The sequence below is a fragment of the Vipera berus genome (genome assembly GCF_964194415.1).
Source record: "Vipera berus genome assembly, chromosome: 2".
Taxonomy (NCBI): Eukaryota; Metazoa; Chordata; class Lepidosauria; order Squamata; family Viperidae; genus Vipera; species Vipera berus.
The window spans coordinates 271,741,014-271,766,603 of record NC_138203.1 but is presented as its reverse complement, the minus strand read 5'-3'; the positions used below and the strand labels follow the sequence as shown (position 1 = coordinate 271,766,603).

The 25,590-nt window shown below is 43.3% G+C and overlaps 1 protein-coding gene across 3 annotated transcripts in view; it reads left to right on the top strand.

The window, feature by feature from the left end:
* The window catches only part of LOC308664357 (uncharacterized protein), a 36,393-nt gene extending 14,890 nt beyond the window's left edge, over positions 1-21,503 (top strand). For 2 of the 3 annotated variants that reach the window (XM_081321564.1, XM_081321562.1), the window contains exons 4-6: positions 15,958-17,131; positions 17,350-17,468; positions 17,805-21,503. In XM_081321564.1, the coding sequence (XP_081177690.1) occupies positions 18,299-19,612 (1,314 nt within the window). In that variant the 5' untranslated portion in view covers positions 15,958-17,131; positions 17,350-17,468; positions 17,805-18,298 and the 3' untranslated portion in view covers positions 19,613-21,503. The remainder of the gene's footprint in view (positions 1-15,957; positions 17,132-17,349; positions 17,469-17,804) is intronic. The other variant, XM_081321563.1, reaches the window with a different exon arrangement.
* Positions 21,504-25,590: the final 4,087 nt, after the last annotated feature.

The following is a 25,590-nucleotide window of genomic DNA, read 5'->3' as shown; positions in this document are numbered from 1 at the left end:
AAAAAGATTAAACAAGATGCCCAAAAACTATAACAATAAGTTAAAATACATAAAAACAATAAAACCCAAACCCATCACCCATCAGGCCAGGCTGGCTTGTTCGAACAGGTAGGTCTTTAGATCGCGCCGGAAGGAGCGAAGGTCGGGTGCCATCCAGAGCTCAACCGGAAGATGGTTCCATAAATCCGGCGCGCCCACAGAGAACGCCCTCCCCCTGGGGGCCACCAGTCGACATTCTTTGACCGGTGGCACCCTGAGGAGGCCCTCTCTGTGGGAGCGCACTGGGCAGAGGGACGTTGATGCCGGCCGCAGGTGCTCCCTGAGGTATTCCGGACCCATGCCATGAAGGGCTTTGTAGGTCATTACCAGCACCTTGAATCTCACCCGGAAGACAACTGGGAGCCAATGCAGCTCGCGGAGCAGGGGTGTAACATGGGAGTATCGGGAGACTCCCAACACAACTCTCGCGGCTGCATTCTGTACCAGTTGGAGCCTCCGAGTGGTCCTCAAGGGCAGCCCCATGTAGAGAGCGTTGCAGTAGTCCAAACGAGAGGTCACGAGCGCGTGAGTGACTGTACACAAGGCATCCCGGTCTAGATAGGGCCGCAACTGGCGCACCAGGCGAACCTGGGCGATCTCTCTAATCTTCTATAGAGAGGACATGATCTCTGGCCAGAACCACCTCTGTGAAGGAACGACAATCTTTAGATCAGCTTTCTGCAAACTAGTTTCCTTCAAGTTTTTAACCCAAGTTGCTTGAGAATAATAACTTCTGGGGATTTGGAAGGCTGCTCAGAGCAATTCTGCCCTCTAGTGAGATTTAGGCTGCCCAACAATACAGATAGAAGGTTCAGAGGCAAAGCCAGTTAAAGTTCCTCCTATCTAGATGTGGTTTGGATGTAATGCCAGTGGATCTTCCAGGTTTGACCAGGGTTTCACTGTTCTATTAATAGGATGAAGCTGGCAATCATTTAGGTCTACACAAACAAGAACTTCATGAGCTTTTAATGCCCCACAGTTGGCTTTATCTTGCAAAGCCAAGTAAGACTCAACCTTCAACGGTGAAAAAAGTTAGGTTCTACATTTGGGCAAGAAAAATCAGATACACAGGTATAGTATAGGGCACAGGTCTGCAACCCGTGGCTCCGGAGCCGCATGTGGCTCTTTTAGCCGTCTCCTGCGGCTCCCAGTCCTCTGCCATGTGCAGTCCAAAAACAAAAAGTGGGACTAAAAAAGTTCAACCAATCAATTCAAATATGCAGGGTAGGTGCATATCTCTCCTTGGCTCCACTCTTCAGTCAAACGCATGTATGCGCATGTGCACACATTTTTTTGCGGCTCCCAGTTTTTCCTTTTGTGAGGGAACCGGTTCCGAGTGGCTCTTTCACTGTTTCAGGTTGCTGACCCCTGGTATAGGGTTTCCCGCCTGAGCAGGGGGCTGGACTAGAAGACCTCCAAAGTCCCTTCCAATTCTGTTATTCTGTATACACTCTTCCCTCAGTTTGCAAAGGTAGGTTTTGAGGAGTTATCTTTGCCCGCCCAGGATGAATAACTGGCTGGAACAGAATTCAGGGATCCAGAAATGATGTGTACTTGTGTGTGCACACCGTTTCCTGCCCGCACTTTTGAGCAACCAAGTCAGCCTACTCGTTAGCTGCACACCCAGGAATTTGATGCTGGTAACCCTCTCCACAGGTGAATCATTTATGCACAAAGAAGTGTGGCTGTGCCTGCCTTTTCTGAAATCGACAATGATCTCTTTGGTTTTTCCAGCATTTAAAACTAGGCTGTTTTCCTTACACCAGTTCAACTACTTGTGTCTGGCTATCAGCAAAATATAGTGGATATTCCCTTCTGGGGAAAAAATGCAATTGTGCCAAAATGTTTTTGGGATGTTTTATGTTATGTAATATACCGTATATATTAGAAGATAGGAGCACTCTGGTTTGTTTAACGATTGTAGTTCCCCAAATATGAGATGATGGGAGCAGAGAGGTAAAGAGGGTTCGGAGTTCATGTTTTCCTAACTTTTTCAGAAATTCGGGGCAAGAAGAATCCCTTTTTAGATTGTGAAGCATCAAGCAAGAAGAGTGAAGCACAGAATGGAGCACACATGAGGGAGCTTTGGGGCTGTGAGAAGAGCAGAAAAATTCCACATGTGAAGATTGTTGAACATGATATGGAAATACTATTGGAATATTATAGAGAAAAGCGGATTGTGGCTTTTGAGTGTAGGATCTTCAGTTTTTCCACCACCTCTTACTGTGATCTCCTTTGCTTGGAAGTGCCTCTTGTTATCCTTTGAATGCTGGTGGGTGATAGCAGTGGAAGGTGCTAAACTTTTCCTTAAATGTAGATGGCGCCAAAGAATTCAAGGGTTGTTCATTTCAGTAACACACTTCAGCTTATAATACAGTGTGCCCATGAATCTGAACATTCAGAAACAACAAAACATGTGCTTCTCCAGTGGCTGTATTATGGAGATATTAGTATCAGGTTCATTTGTCCATTTACAACAGATTGCTTAGTGATCGTTTGAAGTTACAACGGCACTAAAAAAGTGACTTATGACCATGTTTCACAGTTACGACCTTTGCAGCATCCCCATGATCATGTGATCACAATTCAGACACTTGGCAACTGATTCGTATTTATGATGGTCATAGAGTCCTGGGGTCATGTGATCCCCTTTTACAACCTTCTGACAAGCAAAGTCAATGGGGAAACCAGATACACTTAAAAACTGGGTTACTAACTAATCAGCTCCACTGCTTCACTTAACAACCGTGGCAAGAAAGGTTGTAAAATGGGGCAAAACTCAACAAATTTCTCACTTAACAACAGAAATTTTGGGCTGAGTTGTGGTTGTGTCAAAGCCTACCTGTACTGCCTGTACTTAGGGCACATTGGATAATTCTGTAGCTCCCTGCGGCTTTGAGATAGTCGCCCTGGTACAAAATATCAATAATGTTGCCAGGTTCTGCAGAGCAGACTTAAAATTGGTCAGATGATGGATGACTTGTGCCATCAACTAGTCTGAAGGAGCATCCAGCTCATCATACTGTGTGCTCTGTAAAGTGATAGATTTAATCTGCCATATGCTGAGTCCTTCGGGAAAGGGCGGTATATAAATACAACAAAATAAATAAATAAATAAATAAATAAATAAATAAATAAATAAATAAATATGCTAAAATTTATGTGCCCTATCTTGTGCCCTATCTTGAACTATGGTGCTGGAGAAGACTCCTGCGAGTCCCTTGGACTGCAAGGCGATCAAACCGGTCAGTCCTAGAGATCAACCCTGACTGCTCTTAAGAAGGCCAGATCCTGAAGCTAAAACTCAAATACTTTGGCCACCTAATGAGAAGGAAGGACTCACTGGAGAAGAGCCTAATGCTGGGAAAGGTTGAGGGCAAGAGAAGAAGGGGACAACAGAGAATGAGGTGGCTGGATGGAGTCACTGAAGCAGTAGGCGTGAGCTTAAATGGACTCCAGAAGATGGTAGAGGACAGGAAGGCCTGGAGGAACATTGACCATAGGGTCGCGATGGGTCAGACACGACTTTGCAACTAACAACAACAATCTTGTGCTCTTAGTTCCAGTTAGCCTTCTGTTTTTACTCTCATTTATGTCTCTCTTGTAACTTTTCATTTTGATATGGCCCAAGGGCTAATCAATAAAGACTTATGTTATGTCTCTCTTGTTTTTTTTTTGTATAATTTCACTATTTTTACACTGTGATTACTTTCTCTACTTTTTAACCGAATACAGCCCACATTCATTATGCTGGTCTTTCACTGTAATAAACTTTTTAAACTTTAAATTAAATCAAATTATATTTATTTTTTGTCATATTCAATTCTCTCTTTTTAGTGTTATTTTTGGGTGCATCTGTTGTCACATTTTTATGGTTAAGGTGCTAAAAATGCTTGAAATGGCTGAAAAGCCCCTGGGTCTTTGAGAGGACTATTCCACAAGGAGGACTCTTAGCAGCTACAACATTCTGATGTCTCTGTGGAACAAAATGGGACATTAGCCCAGAGGGAATGGAAGTGAAAAAGTTGGAAGAGTTCATAGCTGACTGATTACTGCAAGAGTTCATTGCTAAGTGTGTTTCTTTTCATTATCATTCTGTGAAAATAGTCAATTGAATACACGTAATCTACCAGTATAGAGACACGGTGGCTCAGTGGGTTAGGACGCTGAGCTTGTCGATCAGAAGGTCGGCAGTTTGGCGGGTCGAATCCCGAGTGCCGTGTAGCAGAGTGAGCGCCTGTTACTCGTCCCAGCTTCTGCCAACCTAGCAGTTCGAAAGCACGTAAAAATGCAAGTAGAAAAATAGGGACCACTGCGGTGGGAAGGTAACAGTGTTCCGTGCGCCTTTGGCGTCTAGTCATGCCGGCCACATGACCATGGAGACGTCCTCAGACAAACGCTGACTCTTTGGCTTTGAAACGGAGATGAGCACCGGGCCTTAGAGTCGGAAACGACTAGCATGCATGTGCGGGGGAACCTTTACCTTTACCTAATCTACCAGTGGAAGGAGGGTCATTTTCAAGGTGGAAACCTTTTAAGGGGGTTGATGAAACAAAGGAATGAGTGAAACATTCCTTGGCCTAGGATACTGTGAAAAGGGTGGGTGAGTATTCAGATGAACATTTTGCCTTGGCTCTGCAGTCTTAAAAAGGGCCCTGCATTTTGGCTGCCTCAGATGGAATTGTGCAGCAGGCAGAGAAACCTTGGTCGGCGGATCCTGTCTTATTCCCAGGGATCCTTTCTGACCTATGGAGTCCGGAAACGAGACTCAACCTTGAGGATCTGGTTACTGCTTGCCACCTGAGCATAGAGAAAATCTCCCTGTTCCTTTGCACAGAGATGAGCAATGTGGATGGGAAAGGCTGGCCTGGATTTCTCCAAGGAATGGACTTCCAAGCCAGGCTCTCTCTCTCCAAGGAAAGAACTAGGAATGTGTGTTGACAATCACTTGATTGAAAGAAGAGTGGAAAGTAGAATTGTGTGGTTTTCCTTTTTTTCAACTTCCGTCCTGCTTATATCTTATTTTCTGTATTTGTTTTTTGTTTGGTTTGTACATTTTATTACAGGAAACATTTCTGATTAAAACTAGCCTGGTGTGTCAAATGGAGAGTATGGCAACTTTTTATGCAGTTCTGTGTGCACGTATGTGGTATCATCCTTTTTCAAACTCTGGAATGTTTCTTTGAAAAGTTTATCACTTCCTTTAACCACCTCCTCCTTCTAAGCAACATTTGTCTAGGCTCTGCTGTGTATATCCAACTCTTGCTTTGATCTAATGGAGACCCTTTGCAAAGGATTTACGGAATCACACGGCATTTAGAAGATTTAAAAATCTTCTCCTTCAAGATCAAAGCTGGCTTGCTGGGAACACCAGCTGCAAGATACTGGCTGTGCTTGGAGACAATCATGACCACCATCCATCAATGAAATGGGTTCCCTTGGAGTCTCTGCCTTGCTTGGTTCTCCCAGGTCTTAACTCCTTGGGAGCCAGAATACATTAGTTATAAATTTTAGGATGCAGAGAGGATTTGATCTCTGTGAAGGAACAGGAATCTTTAGATCAGCTTTCTACAAATTAGTTTCCTCCAAGTCTTTAACCCAAGTTGCTTGAGAATAATAGGGCTGCAAATGTAACTCCTCTGGAGATTTGGAAGGCTGCTCAGAGCAATTCTGCCCTCTAGTGAGATTTAGGCTCCCCAACAATACAGAGAGGAATGTTTAGCGGCAACCCCTGAATTCCTCCTATGTGTTTCAGAGGCAATGCAAGTGGATACTTCCAGGTTTGTACAGGATGCAGCTGGCAATCATTTAGAGCAGGGGTAGGCAACCTCGGCTCTTTTATGACTCATGGACTTCAACTCCCAGAATTCCTGAGCCAGCTTGAAGTTGAAGTTGAAGTTGAAGTCCATGAGTCATAAAAGAGCCGAGGTTGCCTACCCCTGATGTAGAGCTTCACTTTAGTTTGCAAAGTTAGGTTTTGAGGACTTATCCTTGACCCCGCAGTTATGCCCCCCCATAACTGGCTGGAACAGAATTCACCAATCCACTCGTGATGTGCATTTGGTGCTGTTTGTGTGCACATCGTTTCCTGCCCCCCCTCCCCACCCACGTTGATTTAAAATCAGGGGTCTTCAAACTTGGCCCTTTGATGACGTGTGGACTTCAACTCCCAGAATTCCTCAGCCAGTGTGCCTGGCTGAGGAATTCTGGGAGTTGAAGTCCACAAGTCATAAAAGGGGCCATGTTTGAAGACCTCTGATTTAAATTCTTGGAAGCAAAGCCGCCGGGTCAGTTATACTAGCTGTGAGAACATCCCTGGGAGACCCGAAAGAACAGTTTAGAGACCGATCCCAAGTGAAATTATCGATGCGGTCGGCGGTTTTGAAATCACTTTGACGGCGCATACAAACAATCGATCCGAAATCTTGCAAAGAATAGATTTTCAGCCTTGCGTCGCTAGATGGCGCTCGATGAAATGAATAACACCCGCCGCCTAGAAAGCCGTTAAATACAGGGGCGGCGTCGATGGTTGTTGAGTGCTGACAATTCCAACGGGAGGGGGAGCGACGGAGCCGAAAGGTGTATAAACAAACGAGTACTGGATTTCTAGAGAGGAGAGCAGAGGAATCTCCTCTTCCGGCTCATCCGTGGGAGGATGGAGGTCTGGAGGGCGGCTCTCCTGCTCTTCCCAGGATCAAACGGCAGCTGGAAAGTGAATTGAGGGCAGGTCGGAGAAGAAGCCGGGAGCAAGTTAGGGTTGTTTGATTTCCTCCACGGTGTAGAAGAAGAGAAGAAACCAGAGACACGCTGCTGCCGCACGTTCCTTCCCTCCCCAAATTTTGTTCCAGTGGTCCTGGTCGCTTTAAAAGTGGTGCCTGCAATTTTTTTTGTTGGTTGGGAGATTTAAAAAGTTTAGGGTGGACTCTTCCGCGATTTTTGTGAGCTTGTTGTTTTCTTGGAAACCGAGGAGTTTCATGCGCAAAACTGGGCATTACATCTTGCAAATGCTTTCAGCACTTTTTCATCGGTTGAAGCCCCTCATCTATCGAAGCCCTTCATCTATTGAAAGCCATCTCTTCCTCTAAAATTAGACTAAAAAAATTGAGCGTACCCACTTCTGGGATATCTTTGCGCCTAAAATATACACGGACTCTTAACATGCTTTTGGTAAGTGTGTTTATATTTGTTTGATGTAAGGGAGGCAGTGGCTCAGTGGGTCAGGATGCTGAGCTTGTCGATCAGGTCGGCAGTTTGGCGGGTCGAATCCCGAGTGTCGCATAGCAGAGTGAGCGCCTGTTACTCGTCCCAGCTTCTGCCAACCTAGCAGCTCGAAAGCACGTAAAAATGCAAGTAGAAAAATAGGGACCACTACGGTGGGAAGGTAACAGCGTTCCGTGTGCCTTTGGCGTGTAGTCATGCCGGCCACATGACCACAGAGACGTCCTTGGACAAGCGCTGAAACGGAGATGAGCACCGGCCCCTAGAGTCGGAAACGACTAGCACGCATGTGCGGGGGAACCTTTACCTTTATATCATCTGTATGGAGTGCAATGACTCAGTGGTTAAAGATCCTGAGCTGGAGGGCTGATGACTGGGGTTCAAGGCCTGAGCTCCATAGAACAGGGTGAGCTCCTGTTACTTCCCCTGCTCCTGCCAACATAGCAGTTCGAAAGCAGGCAAATAATAGAGTAATAGAGTTCTATGTGCCTTTGGCATAGAGTCATGCTGGCCACAGAACCACTGAAATTATCTTTGGACAGTGCTGGCTCCCTGGACCAAGAACAGAATAACAGAATAGTACAGTTGGAAGGGAAGACCTTGAAGGTCTTCTAGCTCAACCCCCCTGTTCAAGCAAGAGACCCTATGCCATTGCAGGCAAGTGGCTGTCCAGTCTCTTGTTAAAAGCCTCCAATGATGGAGCACCCACAACATCTGAAGGCAAGCGGTTCCACTGGTTGATTGTTCTTATTGTTAGGAAATTTCTCCTTGGTTCTAAGTTGCTTCTCTCCTGGATTAGTTTCCATCCATTGTTTCTTGCCTTCCCTTTTGGTCCTTTGGAATATACATTGACCCCCTCTTGTTTGTGTCAGCCCCCAGATATTGGAACAGTGCTATTATGTCACCCCTAGTCCTTTTCTTTAGACTAGACAAACCCAATTCCTGCAATCATTCTTCATGTGTTTTAGCCTCCAGCCACCTAATCATCTTCGTTGCTCTTCTCTGCACTCTTCCAGAGTCTCCTCATTGTTTTTATAATATGGTGACCAAAAATGAATTGAATAGCTCTGCTTTCTCTCTACTGCCTCTTACTTCCTTGCCATCTTCTCTCATTAGTGGACCAATTATTTTCTTGACATTTTCTTGTTTTTTATATGTGTTGAAATGAACTTTTAAAATTATTTTTGACATTTGTTTCAAGACATCTTTCATTCTGAGCCTTAGCTTTTCTGATTTCCTCTTTGCAAGTTCGGGCTATTTGTTTGAACTCTGCCTTAGTTATATGTCCCTATTTCCACTATTTGTATTTATCCTTTTTGTCTTTCAATTTATCAGAGAATTCTTTGTCTAACCATGCTGGTTTCTTCTTGGATTTTTTTGTTTTTCTTGTTCAGTGGTATTGAGCTGGACTGGAATTTTATAATCATATTTTTCAGTTTTCCAACTTTGTTGAGTGGTTTTCCCCTTTAAGATTTTCATCCATGGAATCCTTCCCAAGCTCTCTCTAAATTTGTTAAAACCAGCTCCTTTGAAGTCTAAGACACTGGTGTGATTATGTTCTGTTGTTTGTGTCTGCATTATATTGAATTCCAATATGACGTTGTCACTCTACCACACAGTTGCAACAACTTTAACCCCCCTCTTTCACTTCTTTTGTGTTAGTAAAAATTAGGTCCAGTATAGCTGTCCCTCCTCCACTTTTTGGATGACAAATGTTGTCAGCTAAGTTGGTCAGGAACTTGTTCAACTTCCCACCTGATGCAGAGTTTGTCACCCAGTTGATGTCAGGCTAGTTAAAGTCCCTCATTACTCTTATAGGACGCGGTGGCTCAGTGGGTTAGGACGCTGAGCTTGTCGATCGGAAGGTCGGCAGTTTGGCGGGTCGAATCCCGAGTGCCGCGTAACAGAGTGAGCGCCTGTTACTCGTCCCAGCTTCTGCCAACCTAGCAGTTCGAAAGCACGTCAAAATGCAAGTAGAAAAATAGGGACCACTACGGTGGGAAGGTAACAGCGTTCCGTGCGCCTTTGGCGTCTAGTCATGCCGGCCACATGACCACGGACATGTCCTCGGACAAGCGCTGGCTCTTCGGCTTTGAAACGGAGATGAGCACCGGCCCCTAGAGTCGGAAACGACTAGCACGCATGTGCAGGGGAACCTTTACCTTTACCTTTATTACTCTTATGGAGTGTTTCTGAAATACATTCGTTAACTGGTTAGCAAGAAGTTCATCTATTTCTCCTGCTTGGTTGGGTGGCCTGTAGTGATGACAATGGAGATGAACTCTATGCCCTAGAGTCCAACCTGACTGACAGGGAAATCTTTATCTATTGCAAATCTGTATAATCTATCCTCAGCATTTTCTGATATATTTGAAAATAACAGTTTGTAACGCTAAGAGTTTGTGGTTTACTGAAGTCCAAAAGGGAATTTAATGTTTGTGTGGATATTTGAACTTGTATCTTTCTAGTTTTCTATGCATCAAATTAATCATATTTAATGTTAGAGGTTAATCCAGCATTTTCGCTTTTTCATTATAATGCATGCTCTTTCTCTTGCTGATTTCACATCCTCTGCATGCTTTTTCTCTTGCTGTTTTCACATCTTCTGCAGCGACTTTATAAACAACCATTAAACTAAGGGTTTTATGTCCATTTTATAGACAAATAGGATGCCAGGAAGAGAATTCCGGACAAGTGAGAATCACAAGCAGCATTAAAAAAGAAAGCAGTCAGCAATGAAAGTTTTTTCCGACTCCTCCGAAAACTACAAAATTCTTCTCCTTCATGAGGAAGGTGAGAGACAAAAGAGAGAATAATAGGAAGAGAATTTTGAGCTGGAAAAAACTGAGTGTGTAGAGCTGAAGCAAACACTCCAGAGAAAAGTCAAGGGGGACAATTTGAAATACAGAAAAAGGGAAACAATCTGGAAATCAGTGAGGAGGAAGGAGTCACTTGTATAATCACATAGGATGTGCGGTCAAGCGAGCCTTGCCCTGTGAAGAAAGAATAGCTTGAATGAAACCACCCATCCAAGAAGGGATCCAAAATGTTTTTGACCTTGAAAATTCAATAATGTTATAGGTTGAAAAGTCCCACTGATATGCATATAAAGAAAAGACCAACCTCTGTCCTCAATGTGGCACAAGCTTTAGGAAACATGCTACCTTAGTGTTACAAAAGAGGACTGAAATGGGGGAGAAATCATATGGGTGTTCTGATTGTGGGAAAGCTTTCAATCGGAATTCTCACCTGGTGACACACCAGAGAACACACACAGGAGAGAAACCCTATGTGTGTCCAGATTGTGGGAAAGGCTTCAGTCAGAATTCCCACCTGGTGACACACCAGAGGACACACACAGGGGAGAAACCGTATGAGTGTTGGGATTGTGAGAAAAGTTTCAGTCGGAATTCCCACCTGGTGATACACCAGAGGACACACAGAGTGGAGAAGGTGTATGAATGTCCAGATTGTGGGAAAGGTTTCAGTCACAATTCCAACCTGGTGATACACCAGAGGACTCATACAGGAGAGAAACCATATGAGTGTCCCAGTTGTGGGAAGACTTTCAGTCGTAATACCAATCTTGTGAATCATCTGAGGACTCACACAGGAGCAAAAGTGTATGAGTGTCCAGACTGTGGGAAAAGTTTCGGTCATAATTCCACCCTGATGATACACCAGAGGACTCACACAGGGGAGAAAGTTTATGAATGTCCAGACTGTGGGAAAGGTTTCAGTCATAATTCCATCCTGATGATACACCAGAGGACTCACACAGGGGAGAAACCATATGAGTGTCCGGATTGTGGGAAAAGTTTCAGTCATAATTCTGCCCTTGCGATACACCAGAGAATTCACACTGGAGAAAAACCATACGAATGTCCAGATTGTGGGAAAGGTTTTAGTAATAATTCCAACCTTGTGAAACACCAGAGGACTCACAGAGGGGAGAAACCGTACGAATGTCCAGATTGCGGGAAAGGTTTCAGTCATAATTCCAACCTGATGACACACCAGAGGATTCACACAGGGGAGAAACCGTATGAGTGTCCCAGTTGCAGGAAAGGTTTCAGTCAGAATTCGAACCTTGTTAAACACCTGAGGACTCATGCTCGAGAGAAACGGTACAAGTGTCCAGATTGTGGGAAATGTTTCTTTCGTAATTCCAACCTCATGATACATCAGAGGACTCACATAGGAGACAAACCCTTTGAATGTCCTAATTGTGGGAAAAGTTTCAGTAATAATTCCAACCTTGTGAAACACAAGAAGACTCACACTGGGGAGAAACCCTATGAGTGTCCAGATTGTGGGAAAAGTTTCAATCAGAATTCCAACCTGCTGATACACCAGAGGACTCACACTGGGGAGAAACCGTATGAGTGCTTGGTCTGTGGAAAATATTTCAGTTGGTATTCTGGCCTGGTGATACACCAGAGGACTCATACAGGGGAGAAGCCATATGAGTGTCCTGATTGTGGGAAAGGTTTCAGTACTAGGACTAATCTTATAAATCATGTAGGTTTGCACACAGGTGAGAAACCTTTCAAGTGCCCAGAGTGTGGACGGTGCTTCTCACAAACATCCTCTCTTATTAAACATAAGAAAATCCACATGACCCAGAAGATGATGAGTAAAGAGAAGGCTTGAATTTCTTTTCTCATCTGCCTTTGCAAGTTCAGCTGAGAAATTAAGTATTTAATTTCTTACCTGATTCTGTTTAGCCTTACATGTCCTCAGTATTAGGTATGACGGAGGAGAGAAAGAAATGAAAATGGAAAATGATAGCTTGATCAAGGTTAACTACTTGTGTCTGGCTATCAGCAAAATATAGTAGATATTTCCTTTTGCAAAAAGCAGAATTGCTGCCAAAAGGCTTTTTGGGGATGTTTTTTGCATGTTGAACAATAGAGATCATAGAAAAGCAACATACAGTTTTTTAGATCCTGAAAAAAATATATTAGGAGATAGGAGCACTCTGATTTACTTGCCTATTGTAGCTCCTCAAATATGAGTTGATGGGAGAAGTAAGGAGGGTTCAGAGTTCATCTTTTCCTAACATTTTCAGAAATTCAGGACAAGAAGAATTCCTGTTCAGATTGTGAAGCATAGAATGGAGAACCTATGAGGGAGATTTGGGGCAGTGAGAAGAAAATTTCATATGTAAAGGTTCTTGAACATGATATGCAAATACAGCTGGATGTAAATTTAGGAAAGGATACGGAGGTTTTGAAAGAGGTCAGGTGTCTGCCAGGTGCAGAGACAAGAGGCGTGTTTTGAAGATAGTCAGGAATTCCAGTAAGAACTGTGATGTTAATGCTATTGTACATCTTGGTGCAAATGATCTGTCCCCAAAAGTTGTACTCTCTGTGCAGAATGATTTCCAGAGCTTGGGGCAGGAACTTGGTAGGATAGAGGTTTTACCAGTATATAAAGAACAAAAAGGAACAGGCCAGCATATAGCAAAGTTCATGTGTGACTAAAGGAGTGGTGTAAGGGGGAAGGCTTTGGCTATATTAGTCATGATGTCTGCAGCTGGTTCAATGAAACAGAGATCGTCTGCATCTGTCAAAGAAAGGGACTGAGTTACTTGGCATCAAATTTACAGTTTTTCTAGAGAAACATTTAAACTAAACGGGGAGAGTTAGTTAATTGATACAGAATATTTCTATACATGTTATGTAGAAAGTAAACACAGAATCAGTCAAAAAGGACTCATGTGTCTATACACCAACATGCAGAGTATGAGCAATAAACAGGGTGAATTAGAAATACAAGTAAATAAAGGCAGATATATTGTTGCCATTAGGGAAACTTGGTGGGATGAAACCCACAAATGGAATATTTATTTATTTAATTGGATTTGTATACCGCCCTTTCCCGAAGGACTCAGGGCATTTTACAGGGAATTAAAACAAGAAATACAAAAATTAAAAACAATTAAAAAGATTATAACAGTCCCTGAAAGAGTAAAAACCCCAATTAAAATTAAAATTAAAATTAAAATTCTCAGCCTGGGCCAGAGAGCTCGAAGAGCCAGGTCTTCAGGTCCCGGCGGAATGAACGAAGGTCGGGGGCAGTCCTCAGCTCCACGGGCAGCTGGTTCCAGAGGGCAGGTGCACCCACTGAGAAGGCCTTCCCCCTGGATGTTACCCGCCGGCAGTCTTTTAACAGCGGCACCCTGAGAAGACCTTCCCTTTGGGAGCGCACTGGACGAAGGGAACTTGATGCTGGCAGCAGGTGTTCCCTCAGATATCCCTCAGATATCCCTCAGATATCAGCTAGAGCAGGGGTCTTCAAACTTGGCCCTTTTATGACTTGTGGACCTCAACTCCCAGAATTCCTCAGCCAGGCACGCTGGCTGAGGAATTCTGGAAGTTGAAGTCCACAAGTCATAAAAGGGCCAAGTTTGAAGACCCCTGAGCTAGAGGGACTTAAATTATTTTTTAAAAACGGACCAAATAAAAGAGGAGGTGGAGGTGTACTATATATAAGAAATAACTACATCTCTACAGAAATAGAGTACAACAATGATGAAAACTGTCTTGAATGCATTTGGGTCAATATAAAAGGGGCGGGGGAATGACATTGCCATAGGTGTATACTATAGTTCACCCAGCCAGAGTAAATAGTCAGTTAGTCTTAGTCAGTTAACTAAGGCATGTAGGAAGTATATCACAATAGTAATGGGGGACTTTAACTACCCTGACATCACCTGGGAGACAGACTGCACCATGTGGAAGATCAAACAGGCTTTGTTATTCTAGAGAAAAAATGGATGTAGTTTTTGAATGTAGGATCTTCAAGTTTTCTACCAACTGCTGCTGTGATCTACTTTGCTCGGGGGTGCCTCTTGTTATCCTTTGAATGCTGGTGGGTGATAGCAGTGGAAGCTGCTAAATGTTTTCCTGAATTTAGAAGACACCAAAGAATTCAAGGGTTGTTCATTTCAGTAATACAGTTCAGGTTGTAATACAATGCCCCGGTGGTTCTGGACACATAGAAACAACAAATCCTGTGTTTCTCCAGTTACTTTATCACAGCACTGTGTTGTATCAGGCTTGTTTCTCCAGCACTGCATAAATACTCAGGGTGCACAGGACAATTCTGTAGCTCCCTTCTGCTTTCAAATGGCCGCCCTGGTACAAAATACAGTATAATGTTGCCAGGTTCTGCAGAGCAGCAGTAAGAATTGGTCAGACGATGGATGACTTGTGCCATAAACCAGTCTTAAGGAGCATCTAGGTCGTGGGTCTTCAAACTTGGCCCTTTTATGACTTGTGGACTTCAACTCTCAGAATTCCTCAGCCAGCGTGCCTGGCTGAGGAATTATGGGAGTTGAAGTCCACAAGTCATAAAAGGGCCAAGTTTGAAGACCCCTGATCTAGGTCATCCTACAATTTGCTCTCTAGAGTAATAGATTTAGTTTGCCACATACTAAACTTCATGGAGCTACAGCCATCTTATGCCTTACTGTCTGCTTAGTTCCTGTCAGGGGATTGCGCAGCAGGTGTCCAAATGAAGTCATAGATTGACATGAGCTTGTATTTCTATATGTAAATATATTTTACAACTTATGTATACAGCAAACTAGATAGGCAAACAGGAGCATCATCAGGTAAATCACAGAACAGCATACAAAGCACACAGAAGAAAAAGACTGGAAAACAGGGAAATTCCCCCTCCACACCCACAGCAACCAATCACAGTGCAGATTGCCTCATGCAGGATACACCAATCAACCACAACTTTTCTGGCTCACTGCACAACCTCACTGCTCCAGCTACTAAATTTAAATACCTTAACAGTTCCATTTAGACTCCTGTTTTTATATATATACTCTGTCTTTTATATCTTGGTTTTTTAGTATAATTACTATTACTACACTTTGATTTCTGTACTTTTTAGCTAAATACACCCCACATTCATTATAGTGGTATTTGACTGTAATAAAGATTTTAAACCTTAAAACAAATTATTTTTTGTTCACGCCATAATGTATTTAATTCTCTTTCTCTTTTTGGTATCACTTTTGGACAGATCTGTTACGACATTTTATCATGCTTAGGCTCTGAAAATGCTTGAAATAGCTCAAAAGCCTCTGGATCTTTGAGAGGACCATTCCATGATACAACCTCTACAATATTCTGATATATTTGGGGAACAAAATGGGACATTAGTTCAGAGGAAATGGAAGCGAAGAAGTTGGAAGAGTTTGTGGCTTGCTGGCTACTGCACGAGTTCCTTGCAAAGAGTGTATTTCTTTTGATTCTGTAAAGCTCCAATTTCTTTTTCTTTTGCAACTTGTCTCATACATGCATACAGATGATAAGAAAGATGAGCAATGAGTGAGGGGAGGAATAACAATTTATGCCATGCTTAAGAATTAATTGTGGAGCAGAAATAAAGGAATGGTAATTACACAAATATTCAACATAGACTGATACAAAGGGAATAGCGGAATTCCCAACAAGTAACTACTTTACAGTAAATAAATAGATTAATTAGACTCCATAAAACCTACAAACACTATATCTATCTATCTATCTATCTATCTATCTATCTATCTATCTATCTATCTATCTATCTATCTATCTATCCATCCATCCATCCATCCATCTATCTATCTAACATAAAATCAAGTAAAATTCTGCAATAGGCAATCTCATAGTAAAAGGAGTTATTTCTTCTGGACAGGCCAGAAGCCACCTGTCTCCAGTCGGAGAGAGATTCCATTTCCTCAGAAGAAAAGTTTGAAGCTCAGATTTAACACAAAAAAGGTTCTTTTTCTGGAGAATAATGAGAACTCGATTGCAAAGATGTACTAGATCTTGAAAGGCTGCAGCCACAGGAACTGCCGAGTGAGTAGATTTTGTGAGGAGTAAGAAGAGCCAGTTAGGTGTAGTGGTTAAAGCTGCAAGTTACAGACTGGGAAGTGCTCAGTTGCAGTCCTGCCATAGGCATGAAACCTAGTCCCTCTCTCGGGGTTAGGAAGCAGGAAATGGGGAGACCACTTCAAAAATCCTTGCCAAGGAAACTGCAGAGAAACCAGTCCAGGTATGAAGTCTGTTTTGAAGGTGCCAAAAACAAACATTGGACATAAGGGACATGGGGATTAAGACTCCAAGAAGTTCCAGTTTGGGGTTAGGTCAGGCATGAAGGTATTCCAAGAGCTATGGAATACCGGGATGCCAATTGGCAGTCAAAAAGTATGTCCATGAAGGGAGATAGGCAGGTAGGGGAGATTAAAATCAACCTCTTTTTTGGCCCAGGATGCTACCTAGGAAGTGCTTTCTATGCCACCTTGAGTTCCCGAAAGAAAAAAGAATCAAGACAACATATGTTGGTGTTGGTTTTCATTCAGATTCCTCCATACAACAGAGATTAGAGCCAACTGCTGAACTGGGGTCTTCTGAGTCTAGCTGAGCCAGCATCTCCATCGTCTCTGTCTCACCCACTCTCCCCAAAGGATACTTTCCCTTGGTTTAGTTCTTGCTTCAGTTATAGTAGGTATGAGTGCATTGATGTTGTAGCATATAGCAATCAATCAAAAAGCTTGCAAACGATAGAAGCCTGTAAGTCAGCCCGATGTCGCTAGATGGCGCGCGCTCTATTAAATATGACTAACACCCGGCGTCTAGAAAGCCGTCAATTCAGAGGCGGCATCGATGGTTGCTGAGCACTGAAATCCAACGGGAGGGGGAGCGACAGAGCCGAAAAGGTGTTGAAACAATCGAGTGCTGGATGTCTAGAGAGGATTTGGAAGAGAGGAGAAGAACGGAGGAATTTCCTTTTCCGGCTGACCCATGGGAGGATGGTAGTAGAATGGAGGGCTGTCGTCCTGCTCTTCCCAGGACTACAGCAGCTGAAGGTGCGTTGAGGACCGGTCGGAGGAGAGGCCGGGAGCAAGTAGGGCTGTTTGATTTCCTCCACGCTGGTCGCTTTAAAAGTGGTGCCTGCAATTTTCTGCTGGTTGGGAGATTTTTAAAGTCTCCTTAAGTTTAGGGTGGACGCTTTGATTTCATGGACGTGTTGTTTTCTTGGGACCTGGGGAGTTTCATGCACAAAACTGGGCATTATACCTTGCAGATGCTTTGAGCACCATTTCTTCGGTTGAAGCCTCTCCTCTGTTGAAGCCCTGCTGCCTCTAAAATTAGACCCAAACGTTTGAGCATACCCACTTCTGGAACAGACATATATATTCAAAGGTGTGTCTTATCTACATTTGTCTCTCCTGTGCATATCTGTATAGTCTAGCCTCAGCATTTCCTGATGCATTTGAAAATAACAGTTTGTAATGATAAAAAATTGTGATTTACTGAAGTCCAGCAGAGAATTTAATGATTGTGTGGATATTTGAACTTGGATCTTGCTAGTCTTCTGTACATCAAATAAATCACAGTCAATGTTAGAGGTTAATCTAGCACTTTGGCATGTTTGCTTTTCCATTGTAATGCATGCTTTTTCCCTCTTGCTGTTTTCACATGTTCTGCAGCCATTTTATGAAACAACCAATAAACTAAATTTTTATGTCAATCTTGTAGACCAAGAGGATGCTAGGAAGAGAATTCCAGACACGTGAGAATCACAAGCAATATTAAAAGGAAACCATATTCAGCCAACTGTGAAATTCTTTTTTGCTTCCTCCAGAAAACTATGAAAGTCGTCTTCTCCAGACAGGTGACAGACAAAAGAGAATAAGATGGAAGAGAGTTTTGAGTTGAAAAAAACCTGAGCATGCAGAATTCAAACAAACACTCCAGGGAAAAGGTCTAGGGGGTTTATTTTCAAATTCAGAAAAAGGGGAAGTAATCTGGAAATCAGTGCAGAAAGAAATGGTCACTTGATAGTCACATAGGACAGGCAGGCATTCATGCTTCACCCTATGAAGAAAGTAAGACTAGCTTGAAAGCACCATCCAAGAAGGTATCCAAAATATTTTTGAACTTGAGAATCCAAAAATATCATTGGTGGAAAAACCTCACAATGTGTGTATTGTAGGGGAAAGCACAGATTGCAGAAGAACAGCTTATTATGCATGAAAGGACCGGCACTGAAAGTACCGGCACTGAAGAAAAGCCACCAACTGCCCTTAATGTGGCAAATAGCTTTAGGAAACGTGATACACAAGAGTACTCACATGGGGGAGAAACCATATGGGTGCCTAGATTGTGGGAAAACTTTCAGTCGGAATTCTCACCTGGTGATACACCAGAGGACTCACACAGGGGAGAAACCGTATGAGTGTCCAGATTGTGGCAAAAAATTTAGTCGGAATTCCAACTTGACGATACACCAGAGGACTCACACAGGAGAGAAACCCTATGAGTGTCCAGACTGTGGAAAAAGTTTCAGTCAGAATTCCAATCTGATGATACACCAGAGGATGCACACAGGACAGAAACCATATGAGTGTCCAGATTGTGGGAAAAGTTTCAGTCAGAATTCTGACCTAGTAATACATCAGAGGACACACACAGGAGAAAGACCGTATGAGTGTCCAGATTGTGGAAAAAGTTTCATTCAGAATTCCGACCTAGTCATCCATAAGAGGACTCACACTGGGGAGAAACCATATGAGTGTCCTAATTGTGGGAAAGGTTTTAGTCGGAATTATGCTCTGGTACTACACCAGAGGACTCATACTGGGGAGAAACCATATGAGTGTCCAGATTGTGGTAAAAGTTTCAGTCGGAATTCCGACCTTGTAGCACACCAAAGGACTCATACTGGGGAGAAACCTTATGATTGTCCAGATTGTGGGAAAAGTTTCAGTCGGAATTCCCACCTTGTGCTACACCAGAGGAGTCACACAGGAGAGAAACCATACGAGTGTCTGGATTGTGGAAAAAGTTTCAGTCGGAATTCTGGCCTGGTGATACACCAGAGAACTCACACTGGAGAGAAACCTTATGAGTGTCTGGATTGTGGGAAAAATTTCAATCGTAGTTCCCACTTGGCGATACACCAGAGGATTCACACAGGAGAGAAACCATTTGAGTGTTTGGAATGTGGGAAAACTTTCAGTCGGAATTCTGAGCTGGTGATACACCAGAGGACTCACACAGGAGAGAAACCATATGAGTGTCCTGATTGTGGGAGAGGTTTCAGTCAGAATTCCCATCTGGTAGTACACCATAGGACTCACACGGGAGAAAAACCGTATGAATGTCCAGAGTGTGGGAAGGGTTTCAGTACTAGATCTAAGCTTATAAATCATTTAGGTTTACATACAGGGGAGAAACCTTTCAGATGCCCAGAGTGTGGACGGTGCTTCACACATTATTCCTCCCTTACTGCACACAAGAAAGTCCACATGAGGCAGACAGTAATGAGTGTAGAAAAGCCTTGAATTTCTGATTTCCCATTGGGAATGCAGTTTAGAAATTAATTTAATTTGTGGCCTTACTCTCTTTAGTGAATCGAGTCTTAATATTGGCCACGAAGGAGGAGAGGAAAATGGTAAAATATTACTTAGGTAAAGGCTAACTACATATATCTGATTATCAGCAGAGGTTAGTGGATGACCAGTTTAGCAGTAAAGTGCAATTGCACAAAAGCTTCTGGGTGTTTTTTTTTGCATATTGATCATCATGGATCATAGAAATGCTCCGTGCAGAATTTCAGCTTTCTATCTTTGGTGTCCTCCATATTTTAGCCCCAGACTTTCTAAGCCAGCATTTTAACTATGCAGATGAATGATCTTGCACTTGCTAAATTTAAAGGACATCAAAGAATTCAAGGTTGGTTCTTTTCATTAACAGAATTCAGAGGTCAGTTTATAATTCATTGCCTCTCTTTCTGTGGATTAAAAAAAAGTAAAGGTTTCTCCTGCTGGTTGTGTCTGACTCTAGAGGATGGTGCTGATCTGCGATTCATGGCCCAAAAGCCAGCATTATCTTTTCCATGGTTGGCATGACTGTTGGTTGGCATGACTGTTTGTCAAAGGCACACAGAACACTGTTACCTTCCCACTGAAGTGGTATCTGTCTACTTGCATTTATCTGTTTTTGGACTGCCAGGTTGGCAGGAGTTGGGGCAAGTAAAGGGAACTCACTTCATCACGCGGTACTTCGGTCTCAAACAGCCAACCTTCTGGTTGGCAAGCCCAGTGTCTTAACTGCTCCGCCACCATACTCCCCCTACTGTGAAACAACAGCATGTGCTTCTCCAATGGCTTTATTGCAGAGATGTTTGCATCAGGCTTATCTTGCCATTTGTTCTGTACCAGCCTGCTACCGGCCCTGCAGAAAAGGCAGGGACAACCCCTTTACAAACGGCAAGAGGCTGGAATTAAGCCTGCCAAATTTATTAAGATAAAACAGAGCAAAACAAGACACCAACCATGAAACAGGAGCTATGAAACAGGAACTAATCAAGCGGTTGCCTTCAGCAAACCAGCCCTCCCATGCATTCCCCTTTTATACAGTTCAGGGCATGGTTTCTCTCTGCCTCCTTCCGAGGTGCCCCATTGCCTTCCTCTGTTTACTCCTGATTGCCTCCTGCGTCGGGCGTCCTTGAACAGGGCCAGCTGTGGGTCATCTTCATCCACACTGTCAGGCTCACACAGCTGGGTCTCCGTCGTGACCAGGTGGGAGGGGCCTGGCTGAGGGCTCTCATCAGCAAGATCTTCAACCCCCTCAGCAAGCTCTTCAACACCCCCCTCCTCCTCTGAGTCGTCCGACCCAACTGCCGAACCCACAGGCTGACCCTGAATCACAACACCATTACTGCATAAATATTCAGGGCTCATGAGACATTTCTATGCCTCTCTGCGGCTTGGTGCAGTGTGTAATGCTTCCAGATTTCTATGGAGCAGCATTTAGAATTCGTCAGGTGATGGATGACCTGTGGTATAAACTAGCCTTTAATGAGCATCCAGCTCCTCAAATGGCATGTTCTGTAGAGTGAAATATTTAGTCTTCTCACATGCTAACCTTTATGTTCTGTACTCCCATCTCATTCTCCTAGTTTTCCTTTCAGTTCCATTTAAACGTCTGTTTCTATGTATACTTTTTTCTTTTATGTCTTTTGGCTGTTTATAATTATTCTTAGACTTTGATTATTTTCTATGTTTTTTTTAAAACTGAATGTACACTTATGCTGGTCTTTCACCATAATAAACTTTTGATAATGTTATATAACACTTGTTTTCCTAGTAGGTCATATTGCATACAGTACCTTGCAGAAATACACCCAACGACCAGGCCAGGTGTGGGAAGGAACCAGGAAGCTTATTTGGCCTGTGCCTCAAGCTCCAGGTGGCTTCAAATTTAAACAAGTGCAGTTTTAAAACTTTAATCAAATTATATTTAATTCTCCTTGTCTTTCTTTGTTGGTGCCACTTTTTGATCACATCCATTATGAAGTACCATATTTTTATGTTTAGGAGCTGAGAATGCTTGGAATAATTCAAAAGCCTCTGGATATTTGAGTCAAGAGAAGCAGAATAATTCACTTTAGTTACACCAGCAGCTTTCTATAGGTTTCACTGTGAAACACTCCAGATGTACAGACGTATGTACACATAAACATGCAGCATTCCTATAAAGCAAGTGTGAACCAACTCTTTGGGCTGAAGGGGAAATCTGGCCAGCTCTATTTCAAAACATAGCTGAACAATGGGAGGGGGGAAGGCCTGCATTTGATTCAATCTACAGGTAGTCCTCAACTTACAACCATCCGTTTAGTGAATGTTCGAATGCACGTAAAAATGGAAGTAGAAAAATAGTGACCACTATGGTGGGAAGGTAACAGCGTTCCGTGCGCCTTTGGCGTCTAGTCATGCCGGCCACATGACCACGGAGACGTCCTCGGACAAGCGCTGGCTCTTCGGCTTTGAAACGGAGATGAGCACCAGCCCCTAGAGTCGGAAACGACTAGCACGCATGTGCGGGGGAACCTTTACCTTTACCTAAAGTTACAACGGCACTGGAAAAAGTGACTTATGACTGTTTTTCATACTGATGACTGTTGCAGCATCCCCATGGTCACGTGAGCAAAATAGGGATGCTTGGCAATTGGTTCATATTTATGATGGTTGCAGTGTCCTGGGGTCATGTCATTACCTTTTGTGACCTTCCGACAAGCAAAGTCAATGGGGAAGGCAGATTCACTTAACAACCGTGTTACTAATTTAACATCTGCAGGGATTTTTTTTTAAAATCCCATTTATATCCCGCCCTTCTCCGAAGACTCAGGGCGGCTGACAGTCTAAAGCACAAATCAAATGTGCTTAGCAATAGCCTTCATTCTATGTATATGCCTGCTTATTAGGGCTTTCGTGCCCCCCCCCAAGCGGCATTATTACAAAGTCAGCTTCTTGCCCCCAACAATCTGGGTCCTCATTTTACCTACCTCGATTCACTTACCTGTGGCAAGAGAGGTCAAAAAATGGGGCAAAACTCACTTAACTCTGTTGCTTAGCAATTTTAAGCTCAAATGTGGTCACAGGTCGAGGGAGTTGAATTAATAAGACTTCAAATACCTCCTAAGCATTCCATTGCTCTCTCTCTCTCTGTTGCACGAAAACTTACCATTTGGTGACGCTTTCTGAGATGGTCTCTTACGGCATGCTTCAATTATTCAGAGGTGGCTTTTCATCCAGACATTCAGTTGATAAAGTTACATGTTGGGAGGCAAGAGAGTAAGAAATATCATGATAGGATAGGGTAGGGTAGGGTAGGGTAGGGTAGGGTAGGATAGGATAGGATAGGATAGGATAGGATAGGATAGGATAGGATAGGATAGGATAGGATAGGATAGGATAGGAGTTGGAACGGACCTTGGAGGTCTTTTAGTTTAGCTTCCTGCTCCGGCAGGGAACCCTATTTCTGATTATCTTTTCTTCTCCCAGAAGAGCTTCTTTTCTCCGGTCACTCTTCACTGGGGTCTTCCAGCTGTGCAACTGAAATTCCTTTAGTCCATCACAAGACCATCACTTAAGAGCAGACATGGGCAGCTGTCTTAGCCTGGGAGATAAAACCCACCCTCCCCATCTGCTGATGGGCCGTAGGAGGCCTTTCAATGAAGCAATGGGATCAATGGGCAAAAATTTCACTTAAAAATTGAATGGCTTTTGGAAGTTGAGTTGGGATTTGAAACACCAGAAATTAGTTTCTTGGGGTCCCAAAGGCTTAGCACCTATACGTCTATTTATATCCTTCGCCACTGGATGCCATTGGTGCAATGTCAGGGTGCTTTGGGGCTGGGAAGCTATATTTTGGAAGTTAAGAGATTGGACAACCCTCTGTTTGAAATAGTATGGGATTTTGTATTTGAGCAGGGGGTTGGACTAGAAGATCTCCAAGGTCCCTCCCAACTCTGTTATACTGTTTACATGTTGCCTGCCATTATCTTATAGGTTGGTGGTTCTACTTCAAATGCTGTTGTAATCTCTATACGGCAAGGAGAACATCAGCCACTGAAAGAAACAGTTGAGATGAACAAGTCCTGATAGAAACCTTAAGTGTTTCTTAGGCTTGATAAGAGAGAGAAGAAAGCCTTCTATCAAGAAACCACTTCAAAGCTTTGTGGGAAAAGCTTCAGGCCGCAATCAAATGTTTGTTCATACAGGAACTCAGACGAGTGTGTGCAGAAACAGCTTCTGCTCCAATACATTCACTGCTAAAGCTCTACAGTTATAGTAACCTTTGGGAAGGCTGAAGGAAGACTGTGTTGAATTATTAGATGCTCAAGGCCAGAGTTGGTACATGTTGCCCATCAAAATCAGGTAATATTATACATGTTCCTCCTGCATCAACTCAGAAAGCTCAGATTGTCCAAGGACCTGCTGATAACAGTTCTACAGAGGGATTATTGTCATTTGTACCTCTACAGCTGTCTAGTTTGGCACAGCAACCAAACAGGCCAGGTACAGACTTCAACAGATAGTTAGGACTGCAGAAAAAAACAATTGCAACCAACCTGCCTTCCATTGAGGACCTGTATACTGTACAAACCAGAAAGACGGCTGAGAAAATATTTACAGACCTCTCACATCTGGACATAAACTGTTTCAACTCCTCCCCTTGGGATGCCACTATAGGGCATTGTGTGCCAAAACAACTAGACACAAAGATAGTTCTTTCCCTGAGCCATCACTCTGCTGAACACCTAATTCCCACAGCACTGTCTTAAGCCTAAATATATTTACACATGTAGTAGGCTGTATTGCTATTATCTTCCCATTTCTTATCTTTTCTTCTTCTGTCTTCTCCTATTGGTATCACATGATTTGTCACTTGTTTGTATCTCATGATTAATGATTGTAACTATGACTTATGATCTACGACCTATCCCTTTGTTGTTTGTATATACACTGAGAGCTTATGCACTGGAGACAAATTCCTTGTGTGTCCAACCACATTTGGCCAATAAAGTATAAAGAATTCCATTGACCCCTTTGAACTTTGGGTTGGAGAAACCACATAAGAATACCACAGACAGCCAAGAAAACAAATAAATAGATCAGAAAATAAATCAACGCTGAATTTTCGTAGGCACAAAGGGGCAGCCTCAAATTATCCTAATTCAGATTCAAAGACCCAGCTCTCTGGAGGAGCCTCTAGTGCAGGGGTGTCAAACTCAATTTCATTGAGGGCCACATCAGCATTGCGGTTGCCCTCAGGGGGCCAGGTGGGTATGGCCAGGGTGGGCGTGGCTAGAGTGCGTATGGCCTACTGGGTGGGCGTGGCCAGCTCTACATCCTTCGCATCAAGGGTGCCTATGGGGGCCTGGGCAGGAGTGGGACAGATCTGAGGGTCTCTGGCAAAAGGAGGGTCTCTGGGCCAGGGTCAAGGCAGTGGGGGCCGTTCCCTCACTGTTTCCAGGATGGCTTCGTGGGCCACATGAAACCACTTCGTGGGCCGGATCTGGCCCCTGGGCCTTGTGTTTGACATGTCTGCTCTAGTGCTAGGAAAGATTGAAGGAAAGAGAAGAAGATAACCAGCATTAAAACAGACTCAGTTACAGGAGCAATTGGAGCACCCTTGGATGACCTGAAGGACTAGGTTAGGGGCAGATCCTCCTGGAGAAAATCTATCTACAGTATATGGTTGCTAAAAGTCAACAATGACTTGATGACATGCAATCAATTGCTGCTGCTTAATTACAGGTGATCAACGTACGACCACAATTGAGCCCAAAATTTCTTTTGTTAAACAAGACATTTTTGTTTAAGTGAGTTTTGCCCCATTTTATGACCTTTCCTGTCACAGATCCTCTTGATCAGAGTAAAAGTAGCTTTTGAGTAAATACATCTTGTCACAGTTGTTAAATGAATCACTGCAGTTGTTAAATTGGTAACAAAGTTGTTAAGTGAATCTAGCT